General features: G+C 47.3%; 1 protein-coding gene across 3 annotated transcripts in view; it reads right to left on the minus strand.

Moving 5' to 3' along the window:
• LOC134957927 (uncharacterized) overlaps positions 1-12,866 on the minus strand; it is a 323,394-nt gene that overhangs the window by 261,019 nt on the left and 49,509 nt on the right. For all 3 annotated transcript variants that reach the window (XM_063940176.1, XM_063940175.1, XM_063940174.1), the window contains exon 2: positions 2,766-2,900. In XM_063940176.1, the coding sequence (XP_063796246.1) occupies positions 2,766-2,900 (135 nt within the window). The remainder of the gene's footprint in view (positions 1-2,765; positions 2,901-12,866) is intronic.

Raw genomic sequence — 12,866 nt, forward strand, 5'->3', positions numbered from 1 at the left:
TTATTATTATTTAAATAAACTTTACAGGCTTTGCCGTGTGTGTGTGTGTGTGTGTGTGTGGGTGTGTGTGTGTGGTTTAGGGGTACGCTCTCCTGTGCCACCAATATTGTGCGTGTATTAAATATGGGCAAATTCCAGCACGTCTTATGTTGTTTGTGCCGCACACTTGTGTCTCTTAGCTTAGTCATACAGCTACCTCATTGCACCTCTTTTTCTTCTTTGCATGATGTGCTGTTTGGGGCCTAGTTTCTTTAAGTGCCATCCTGTCTGCCATTGCAGTGCCACTCCTAGATGGGCCAGGTGTTTGTGCCACACACTTGTGTCGCTTAGCTTAGTCATACAGCTACCCTAATGCACCTCTTTTTCTTCTTTGCATTATCTGCTGTTTGGGGCCTAGTTTTTTTAAGTGCCATCCTGTCTGCCATTGCAGTGCCACTCCTAGATGGGCCAGGTGTTTGTGCCGCATACTTGTGTCGCTCAGCCTAGCTGTCCAGCTACCTGATTGCACCTCTTTTTCTTAATTGCATCATGTGCTGTTTGGGGCCTATTTTTAAAATCTGCCATCCTGTCTGCCACTGCAGTGCCACTCCTAGATGGGCCAGGTGCTTGTGACGCACACTTGTGTCGCTTAGCTTAGTCATACAGCCACCTCGGTGCAACCTTTTGGCCTAAAAACAATATTGTGAGATGTGAGGTATTCAGAATAGACTGGAAATGAGTGTAAATAAATGTTATTGAGGTTAATAATACGGTAGGATCAAAATTACCCCCAAATTCTGTGATTTTAGCTGTTTTTATGTTTTTTTCAAAAGTCATCCACACCCAAAATCAAAACAAGAAAGGGTGGTTTTGGCAAAACCAATCCAGATCCAAAACACGAGCATGGAACCAGAACCAAAACACAAAACACGAAAAGTGCCCGCCGCACATCTCTAGTGTTATAACATACCAATAAGTGTTCACAGGGCCGGTGCAAGGTCGCTCTGCCCCCAAGGCAAAGCTTCAGCCTAGTGCCACCTAACCTACAATCCCCAACCCCTCTCGGAGGTAGATGCAGGTGGCCACTAGGTGGACTGGGGTCAATTGCATCATTAAACATATACCGAGAGAAGGGACAACACTCAAGGATTTTTAAAGCAAAAAAGTATACTGTAAACAAAGTTTGTTCACAATATTCTTTTAGTTTCAAATCCTTGAGTGACGACCATTCTTTCTACCTATGCATCCACGCTAGCTTGCATGTTAGGCATTATGTAGGACACTGAGGTTAATTTAAAATTTTTATTGAGTGCTGGCACTCAGTAAAAAAAATAATAATAAAAAAAAATAATAATAATATATATATATATATATATAGTAACATGGTTGAAGGAATGAGGACTCATGACAGGCAGGTTCTCAGTGAAGCAGTGTCTTTAATGGCTGCAGACACTGCACTTTATCATGCATAGACATAATCCTGGACAAACAGGCGCATTAAATAAACAAACAGGTGAAAACAAATGTCCCAGCACTAAAGTGCTTAATGGTCAGTCTGATGCAATGGCCTGCAGCCACAATCTGCTATGCTCCTCTGGCACAGCTAATAACATCAGTCACTGGCACTAAAGAGACTCCAGCCTACTTACTGCCCACTTTTTAGCACCAGTGCCCAGAGCACAAAGTGTATGAGAGTTTTAAACCCTTCCTGTCTCTCAGTGATGAGTTGCTGCTGGACTTGTGCAATCGTGCAAACCCGGTGGTCCAAAACTCTAATGCTTCCGCAGACTGCACAGGTTTTACTTTAGCCTCCCTTGGAGGGAGCTGATCCGACAGAAATTAGGTAATTCAGATGAGAGACAACCCCTCTCACCATCTCTCTCTCTCTCTCTCTCTCTCTCTCTCTCTCTCTATCTATATATCTATATATATATCTATATATATATATACAGGGTGATTCAAAAGTCGCAGTACACCCTTTTGTTTCAAAAACTGTGCAGGAAATGGGAAAACTGAATACTTCAGTAAGGTATGGGTGAGGTGGGATATCTTTTAGGGTATGTACCAAACATGGGCCCCTAGGCAGCCGCCTAAAGCTGCCAAATAGTAGAGGCTCGGGGCCGAGCATTCATGTGTTCAATACAGATGTGCACCTAATAAAAGCCTCAATGGGCTAATAATGTGTCAGTCTTTGAGGCTTCCTTTCCTGAAGTGTTAGCAGGAACCAATGTTCTCCAGTGTTATCAGCAAGAGATGATGTCCACAGTACTCCAGAATGCATTGGGTACAAAACAGTGTAATAAATATAGGAGAGCGGGAGGGAATTGATGTGTGGGAAAATCATGTATTTAATGCTCTTTATAGCCTTATGCTCGTGGAGGTGTTATAACTTTAAACATGCTGCTTACCAGGATGTTTAAGGTTATAACACTCTCATGGGTAAAATGAAGTTCTTAGGTTTTTTTTTTGGCTTCTCTAATATGACAGTTTCTGTTTGGTACAAAATGCTCTGCTCCACAACGTCACACTTTTTCCCTAATCCACAAACTGATCAAAGTTTTTTTTATAAGCATATATTGATTCAACACATGTAACTTTGGTGCCTGGTGGTCATGTCTAGTAGATATCCTTATTCTACTTATTTTTCCAATATTTTTCAAAATAAAATCATCACGTTATTGCAGTTGCAATATCAGGAGTGTTGGTGATGTGTGCCATGTTCGGAGGTATAGATATGCCATCCTCTAATTGTTCTACAATTGTGATTCATGCTTTCACTGTAATACCTTCCAAATCGCTCTCATCGTTTGTGTGGCTGCATCATAATTCAGCATATCAGAGGGGTCAACTAATTCTTCTTCACGGTCGGTGTTCAGAGTCCACACATAGAATAGGATAGTTGTAAACACCATTATTTGTATCTGCCAACAGAAATCAGAACTTGAATATCAATATATAACTTAATCTTATAATCATTTAAAGTACTTTTTTTTTTATAACAGAGTTTACAGGGCAACAAGGATGAAAACTGGCATTTTCTATAAACTTTTAGGTGGTGATTCAGAATATAACACTACAAATGTTTTATCACATCACTTTTTTTTAAGACACAAGCAAATATCCTAAAAAACTCTTGAGAATGCTTAAGAGCTAACAATGCTATCTGGAATTGAACTACACTCCTTTCTATTTATTTATAAAAAAGGACACTAAGGACTGGAAGTAATGACATCCGAGATCACCGTAGGTGCAAGATGCCAGCCGATCTCAGACATTGTTTTCTCCACTTAACTAACAATTTTTTACTCAAAAAACCGCTCAGAAATTGTTGGGCTTTTTTATAAGTGAATTAGGTGAAGAACATGTATTTAATGTTATCCAAAATGATTTAAGTAAAATATATATATATATAAATATATATATATATATATTTTTTATATTTGTAAAAAAAATGTTTCTCCCCAAACATTGGTCAGCACCATCGGAATATTGCGAACATCGGAAACATTGCGACCATTCATTAATGGATGAACCAGGGCGGCCATTAGGTACACGTTGGTGGGGCTTGAGGGGGTTAATGTACTCCTCCCCAGCGGCCGCTGGGGGGGGAGGGGGGGGGGGAGAAATATCCTGCCGCGCTGACTGATCAGCAATAACTGGCAGCATGGCAAACATTGGGGCAGGGTGCCTCTGAGAGCAGCAGCGGAGGAAAGTTTCTCTTCCCTGCAGCTGCAAACAGTGTGTATCTAACTGGTCGCATCCTGTGCAGGTCAGATAAAGCACTTGCTGGCATGGTCGCATCATGCCAGTCAAGTGATTAAAGGGACAATCACTTACAGGGCAAAACCATTCCTTGTAAGTGATTACCCCTTTAAAAAAAACGTCCGATAACAGCCGGTATCTCGCAGCGATCTGGGCGTCATGGCATCCGGCACAATTTAGGGTGTGGGCTTGGCCGGTTCTAGACCTTGTGGCGCCCAGGGCGAAAGTTTCTGTGGCCCCCCCTCCGCCCCCACGGTAAAATAGAGTTGGTGCATGCCTTCGGCACGCGGTCAAAAATAGGGGCGTGGCTTCTTCATAGGGAAGGGGCATGGCCACAGTTATCCCCCTGTAGCTGTGTCCCCAGTAGTTGTGCCCCCAGTAGCTGTGCCCCCTGTAGCTGTGCCCCCAATAGATTTGCCCCCAGTAGATTTTCCCCAGTAGCTGTGCCCCCTGTAGTAGTGCCCCCAGTAGCTGTGCCTCCAGTTGATTTGCCCCCTGTAGCGGTGCCCCATGTAGTAGTGCCCCCAGTATGTGCCCCTAGTAGTTATGCCCCCTGTAGATTTGCCCCCAGTAGCTGTGCCCCCTGTAGTAGTGCCCCCAGTAGCTGTGCCCCTAGTTGATTTGCCCCCAGTAGCTGTTACCCCTGTAGCAGTGCCCCCAGTATGTGCCCCCTGTAGTTGTGCCCCCTGTAGATTTGCCCCCAGTAGCTGTGCCTCGTAGCAGTGCCCCCAGTATGTGCCCCCTGTAGTTGTGCCCCCTGTAGTAGCGCCGCTTGCAAACAAGAAAAACAAACAAAAAAACAATACTTACCAGCCCTGCTCCTGCTTCCGGACCGCTGCTGCTGCTGTCTCTGGCTGCTGCCGGCTCCTCTCTATGGGAAAGATGTCATGATGTCTCTCCCATAGCTGTGCCGCACTGACACTAGGGGTCAATTATGACCTCTAGCGTCAGCCAGTGACACCGGCTTCAGCGGACGCCCGCTGCAGCTGCTGAGAGGGTGTCAGGAGTAGCGGCTCTTGCCACAGCGGCAGCGGCACCCTTGGGGTAGCGGCGCCCCGGGCAAAAAGCCTGCTTGACTGTGGCAAGAGCCGCTACTGGGTGGGGGGTGTGGTGTTAGCACTCACCTGGTATGTGTGTAAGGTAGAAAGAGTAAATGGAAAAATAAGAATTGTGATGTTAATTTGTAGGAATGAGCAATCAGTACAATGTGATGGTGAATGATAAATGATTTGTTATGACCGCACACTATTGTAGGAAATCACAGTGCTTCCTGATGTTTAAAGGTTGGCAGTACAAGTCCAATAAAAAGTTAGTCTGTGAAACAAGGAGGTGAGGGCGTCTTTTAGGGAACCCTTTGTGTGCATGGGACCCCAATCCCCAGGCCTATGCGCCCTGATGTTGATTGCACATCACTATAATAGATTATCCAGCACTACTAGAGTCATCCTTGACAAAGGCCTAACCGGGCTGACACGCGTTGGGGGGCATTTCCACATCGCCAGCATGTTTTCAGAGTGATTTAGACAGCGGACAGCAGACACAGGCCGGAGAGGATAGAGGTGGCGCAGCCCGGCGTGACAGATGGTCACGTGACACTTCCAGGAAGTTGATACCGGTACCCGCAGGACCACACGTGGAACGCGAATGGGGACTCAGACAGCGGCACGGTGATGGCAGCAACTACAATTCCTCATTGACAACAGGGCTTCTCCTTCTCCGACCTAAAGACAGGGGTAAGTGGATAGTGCTAGAGCGGGACACCGCTACCCACTTCCACAAACACTGAACTGCAGCTCCATTTGTAACCCTTTACAAATAGGTGAGGTGCAATCAACATCAGGGTCCATAGGCTCCGAGATTAGGGGCCTATGCGCACAAAGGGTTCCCTAAAAGACTACCTGACACCCTTTTTAGAGGGGCCCCTGCATATGAGTGACACTACCCTCACCTCCTTCTTTCACATAGACTAACTTTCTATTGGACTTGTACTGCCAACCTTTAAACATCAGGAAGCACTGTGACTTCCTACCATAGTGTGCGGTCATAATAAATCATTTTTCTCTTACGTCCTAGAGGAAACTGGGAATCCATTTAGTACCATGGGGTATAGACGGGTCCATTAGGAGCCTTGGGCACTTTAAGAAATTGATTAGGTGTGCTGGCTCCTCCCCTCTATGCCCCTCCTACCAGACTGAGTTTAGAAAATGTGCCTGGAGGAGCCGGTCACGTCTCTGGAAGCTCCTGAAGAGTTTTCTGCATTTATTTTATATGTTTGTTATTTTCAGGCAGGACTGGATGGCACCAGCCTGCCTGCTTCGTGGGACTTAGGGGGGTGGAACGGCCCAGCCTCTTGAAGGGTTAATGATCCCGTTCCCCGCTGCCATGACACTAGCTCCTGAGGGAACTATTTGCAAGCCCCACCACGGCAAGCATACATTTCCGCAGCACACCGCCACCCCTAACAGAGCCAGAAGAAAGAAGAGTGGTGAGTACTAAGCTAGTGTCCCGGTTAGCGGGTCACCGGCCATTATGGCAGCATGAGGGTACGGAGACGCACGGCTTCTGAATGGGGCGGACTGCATCTCCCGCTGTGTAAAGACACAGACACTGAACAGCGGACACAGTACCCAGACTGGCAACAAAGCCATAAAAAGAGTCTGTCTCCATTTTATGCACTCAGACACAAACAGCCAGTATAAAAAAGAACGGGAAGACCACGCGCCATTGGTGGGGCTTCACTATGAGTGGATCCAGCATCTCACCAGCGCTATTTTCCCTCTGCAGCATACACAGACGCTGACTGACGGGGACGCGCAACTCCTCTGGAGAGACTCCAGATTACCTCAGCGGTACCAGGGGGTAATAGTAGGGGGGGAGCAGTTATTAGTGTACTAAGGCCCTCATGCCGAGTTGATCGCTCGCTAGCTATTTTTTGCAGAGCAGCGATCAGATAGTCGCTGCCCACGGGGGAGTATATTTTTGCTTTGCAAATGTGCGATCGCATGTGCAGCCGATTGGCACTTAAATGTTTTTTGCAATTTCTGAGTAGGTCTGAACTTACTCAGCCCTTGCGATCACTTCAGCCTGTCTGGTCCCGGAATTTACATCAGACACCCGCCCTGCAAACGCCTGGACACACCTGCATTTTCCCTACCACTCCCAGAAAACGGTCAGTTGACACCCATAAACGCCTTCTTCCTGTCAATCTCCTTGCGATCAGTTGTGCAAATGTATTCATCGCTAGAAGCATTGCACAGCAATGATGCTGTTTGTACCCGTACGATGCGCGTGCGCATTGCGGTGCATACGCATGCGCAGCAGTAATCTGATCGCTGCGCTGTGAAAAATTGGCAGCGAGTGATCAACTCGGAATGAGGGCCTAAGTCCCTAATCTAGGTTCTTAGTTTGCGACCCGGCTAAGCTTGGCATTAGCAGTAAGAGAAACCACGCAAACCAGAAACTGACGGTTCACATGAACAGAGCTCAAAACCTTCAGCATGACGGTGGACCGCTTTGCCTGGACGACTGGCAGGTGGGAGCCCAACTAAAATTCTTCGAGGAAGCGTGCCTTCACATTCAAATCTGGCCACCTCATCAGGCTTATCTACGGTTTGCACTGCAGGACTGTCACTACCAGTTCCAAGCCCTGCCATTTGGTCTCTCCACGGCACCAAAAGTGTTCACCAAAGTGATGGCAGAGATGATGTTTCTACTCCGCAAATAGGGAGTGAACATAATTCCGTAACTGCACCATCCAGAGAGCGGTTGTTGGATAGCATTGGCCCCTCAACCTACTCCTGGATCACAGGTGGATTCTGAACTTACAAAAATCTCACCTGGAACCAACACAGAGGCTTCCTTTCCTGTGAATGATACTGGACACAGAGTCTTAGAGAGTGTTCCTTCCCTTTGAGAAGGCTATGGTAATCCAGTCGATGGTTCGGGCTGTCCTTAAGCCAACCTGGATCTTGATGCATCTGTGCATTTGCCTTCAAGGGAAAATGGTGGCCTCTTACGAGGCACTTCAGTACGGAAGGTTTCATGTGAGGCCTAGCTAGATCTATTGGACAAATGGTCCGGATTGCATCTTCACATGCACCAGAGGATCCGTCTGTCGCCAAGATTCAGGATCTACCTTCTGTGGTGGCTACAGACTTCCTCATCGAGGGTCAGAGGTTCGGGATTCAGAATTGGATTCTGCTAACCACAGATGCAAGCCTCAGAGGTTGAGGAGCAGTCACCCAGGGTGTGCAGTTTCAAGGAAGATGATCAAGTCAGGAAGTAGTCCTTCCAATAAACATCCTGGAACTCAGGGCTATCTACAGCGCACTTCGGCAGGCCTCATCTCTACTTTGGAATCAGGCCACTCAAGTCCGGTCGGACAATGTGATGGCAGTAACGTACATAAACCGACAGGGCGGAATGAAAAGCAGAGCAGCAATGTCACAGGTGTCAAGAATTCTCCTCTGGGTGGAAAAAAACGCTGTGGCGTTGTCGGCGGTCTTCATTCCGGGAGTAGACAAATGGGAAGTAGACTTCCTCAGCAGACACGACGTGCATCCGGGGGAGTGCGGCCTTCACCTGGAGGTGTTCCAGTGGTTGACACGTCGGTGGGGATATCCACAGATCGACATGATGGCCTCTCGTCTCAACAAGAAGCTCAAGCGGTATTGTTCCAGGTCGAGAGACCCACAAGCAGTGGCGGTAGACGCTCTGACAACTCTGTGGGTCTACCAGCTGGTGTACATGTTTCCTCCACTTGCTCTGAAACCAAGAATTCTAAAGAGAATAAAAAGGGAAAAGGTTCAAGCAATACTCATTGCTCCGGAGTGGCCGGGAACGGCCTGGTACGCTGATCTTCTCGAGATGCTGATCGAAGATCCGTGGCCCTACCTCTTTGCAGTGATCTTCTGCAACAGGGCCTGTTCCTCTATCACGACTTACCGCGGCTACGTTTAACTGTATGGAAGTTGAATGGCTGATTCTAGCCAGGAAAGGGATTCCTGACAAAGTCATCCCAACTATGGGGGTCATTCCGAGTTGATCGTAGCTGTACTAAATTTAGCACAGCTACGATCATTCACACTGACATGCGGGGGTTCGCCCAGCACAGGGCTAGTCCGCCCCGCATGTCGTGCCGGCCCCCCTGCAGAAGTGCAAAGACATCGCACAGCGGCGATGCCTTTGCACTTCAAGAGTAGCTCCCGGCCAGCGCAGCTTTAGCACGCTGGCCGGGAGCTACTCATCACTCCCCGGCTCGCAGCGGCTGCGTGTGACTTCACGCAGCCACTGCGGCTTGCACCCCGTTCCCACGAAACGGCGGCCAAACGGCGGCCAAACACCGCCGTTCTGCCCCCTGCCGCCGAGCGATCGCCTCTGCCTGTCAATCAGGCAGAGGCAATCGCAGCCCTGCTACGGCCTTCGGCCGTCTGGCATGCGCTGGCACACTACAGCGCCGGCTCATGCGCAGTAGGGACCCGTTCATTTGGCTGCAACAAAAAGCAGCGTGCGAATGGGTCAGAATGACCCCCTATGAGCCAAGCCAGGAAGCGGGTAACGTCTAAACATTACCACCGTATTTGGAAGAAATATGTCTCTTGGTGTGAAAGCAGACAATATTCTGCGATAGAATTTCATCTGGGACGTTTCCTTTATTTTCTGCAGTCGGGAGTGGATGTGGGCCTACGTCTAGGCTCCGTTAAAGTCCAGATTTCAGCCTTGTCTATTTACATTCAGAAACAATTGGCTTCTCTCCCTGATGTCCAGACGGTCTCGAAGGATGTTTTGCACATACAACATCCCTTCGTACCTCCCACGGCACCTTGGATTCTCAATCTCGTTCTGCACCTCCTCCAATCAGACTGATTTGAACCATTACAGGAGGTGGACAAAAAGTACCTTACGTGGAAGACCGTCACACTGCTGGCCTTGGCTTCAGCAAGACGTGTGTCGGAGCTGAGGGTATTGTCTTACAAGAGCGCCTACTTAATTTTCCATGAGGACAGAGCTGAACTCGGGACTCGTCAGCAGTTTCTTCCTAAGGTGGTGTCCGCTTTTCACATCCACCAACCTATTGTGGTTCCGGTTGTCACAGACGCCTCTGCGACTTCAAAGTCTTTGGACATTGTGGGGGCTTTGAAGGTATATGTAAAGAGGACAGTTCGTCAAAGGAAATCGGACACGCTGTACGTTCTTTATGATCCCAATAAAATTGGGTGTCCTGCTTCAAAGCAGTCAATTGCACGCTGGATCAGGCTCACTATCCAGCATGCTTATTCCACAGCAGGCTTTCCGGTTCCAAAAATTATACAGGCCTACTCTATTAGGTCGGTGGGTTCTTTTCGGGCGGCTGCCTGGGGTGTCTCGGCTTTACAGCTCTGCCGAGCAGCTACTTGGTCAGGTTCGAATACGTTTGCAAAGTTTTACAAGTTCGATACTTTGGCCTCTGAGGACCTTCAGTTTGGTCAGTCAGTTCTGCAGGAACCTCAGCACTCTCCCACCCAGTTTGGGAGCTTTGGTACTTCCCCATGGTACTAAATGGATTCCCAGTATCCCCTAGGACGTAAGAGAAAATAGGATTTTAATTACCTACAGGTAAATCCTTTTCTCATAGTCCGATACTGGGCGCCCGCCCGGTGCTTCATTCTTCCTGCACTGTTACTTGGTTCAGTAATGTTGTTTGGTTCAGCTGTTGCTGTTCCTGGTTTCAAGTTTGGTTAGCATGGCTTTCCTCTTGTTTTGTGTGTGTTCGTAATCTCACCACTTTCATTATCTATACTTCTTTCAAAGTATGTCCGTCTCCTCGGGCACAGTTTCCTAGACTGAGTCTGGTAGGAGGGGTTTAGAGGGAGGAGCCAGCACACACTATCAAATTCTTAAAGTGCCCAAAGCTCCTAGTGGACCCATCTATACCCCATGGTACTAAATGGATTGGCAGTATCCCCTACGGACTACGAGAAAAGGATTTACTGGCAGGTAATTAAAATCCTATTATCATTCACCTTCACATTGTACTGATTGCTCATTCCTACAAATTAACAGCACAATTCTTATTTTTCTATTTACTCTTTCTACCTTACACACATACCAGGTGAGCGCTAACACCACACCCCCCACCCTTCTGTGTTATTTCTATACTGAGAATGGACCACTCAGGGTGCTTAGCAGCTCCCAGACTGATATAGGATACATTACTTTTCGCTGGTGCCTAAACTATCTCTCCATTTTATCCGGCACTATTTCCAGTTTACTTGTGGAGGGATAGCGATTGCAAACAATCTGTATTGTTAAAACCCTTATTATGAAAGGTCCGGCTCTGTTAAATTATCTGCAAACAGATATGGTATAAACCCTGGGCCTTACAATTACAGGGTCTCCTATGCTTATTGAAAGGGCACATAGGTTGGGTCCAGAGCAGGGTCCCCTCTGACACTAACCCTTGGCCAGTCATAGGCAAGTATCTGAACTGTAGGGAAATGGTGCTCTACACCTACCAAAAAACTGCTTCGTTATTAGTGGGGGGTAACAAGACTGTGATATTTCAGGAGTTTTCAGCCTCGGGACACAGGATGTTTTCTCCTATCTGTAAAGCTCTCTTTGACAAACGCTATCAATATAGTGTGTTGATTCCAGCTAGACTCAAAGTCATGGTTAATGGCACTCCTCATTTTTTTAGACCCTCGTTTGGCTAAGGAATTTGCCTTTATGCTACCCTCTACCAGATGAAACTAGGGGCTTGCTCCCTCTTTCTCATTTGTCCTTACTATAGAGCAAAGTTTCTCATACACGGTTTTCAAGGCACCCCAGCGGTCCAGGTTTTAAGTTTATCCATGCTTGGCCACAGGTAACCTAATTAGCACCTGAGTTATTTTTATTTAATCATTTGTGCTGAGCCAGGGATATAACTAAAACCTGGACCATTGTGTTTAAGGACTGCACTTCAGAACCTCTGCTATAGATATAAATAAGCTTCTCACATTTTTTATTTTCATTTTCATATCTACATGTTGATGTTTCTTTGTTGCTTTTTTTACTCAGTTTTATATTGTTGGTGCTGTGTATGGCATAAACAATTTGTTATTTGGGACAAAAAAATAAGATTTTACTTACCGATAAATCTATTTCTCGGAGTCCGTAGTGGATGCTGGGGTTCCTGAAAGGACCATGGGGAATAGCGGCTCCGCAGGAGACAGGGCACAAAAAGTAAAGCTTTTCCAGATCAGGTGGTGTGCACTGGCTCCTCCCCCCATGACCCTCCTCCAGACTCCAGTTAGGTACTGTGCCCGGACGAGCGTACACAATAAGGGAGGATTTTGAATCCCGGGTAAGACTCATACCAGCCACACCAATCACACCGTACAACCTGTGATCTAAACCCAGTTAACAGTATGATAACAGCGGAGCCTCTGAAAGATGGCTTCCTTCAACAATAACCCGAATTAGTTAACAATAACTATGTACAATTTATGCAGATAATCCGCACTTGGGATGGGCGCCCAGCATCCACTACGGACTCCGAGAAATAGATTTATCGGTAAGTAAAATCTTATTTTCTCTATCGTCCTAGTGGATGCTGGGGTTCCTGAAAGGACCATGGGGATTATACCAAAGCTCCCAAACGGGCGGGAGAGTGCGGATGACTCTGCAGCACCGAATGAGAGAACTCCAGGTCCTCCTTAGCCAGAGTATCAAATTTGTAAAATTTTACAAACGTGTTCTCCCCTGACCACGTAGCTGCTCGGCAAAGTTGTAATGCCGAGACCCCTCGGGCAGCCGCCCAAGATGAGCCCACCTTCCTTGTGGAGTGGGCCTTTACAGATTTAGGCTGTGGCAGGCCTGCCACAGAATGTGCAAGTTGGATTGTGCTACAGATCCAACGAGCAATCGTCTGCTTAGACGCAGGAGCACCCATCTTGTTGGGTGCATACAATATAAACAACGAGTCAGATTTTCTGACTCCAGCTGTCCTTGCAATATATATTTTTAATGCTCTGACAACGTCCAGTAACTTGGAGTCCTCCAAGTCACTTGTAGCCGCAGGCACTACAATAGGCTGGTTCAGATGAAACGCTGACACCACCTTAGGGAGAAAATGCGGACGAGTCCGCAGTTCTGCCCTGTCCGAA

The sequence above is a fragment of the Pseudophryne corroboree genome, chromosome 9 (assembly GCF_028390025.1).
Source record: "Pseudophryne corroboree isolate aPseCor3 chromosome 9, aPseCor3.hap2, whole genome shotgun sequence".
NCBI classification, from domain to species: domain Eukaryota; kingdom Metazoa; phylum Chordata; class Amphibia; order Anura; family Myobatrachidae; genus Pseudophryne; species Pseudophryne corroboree.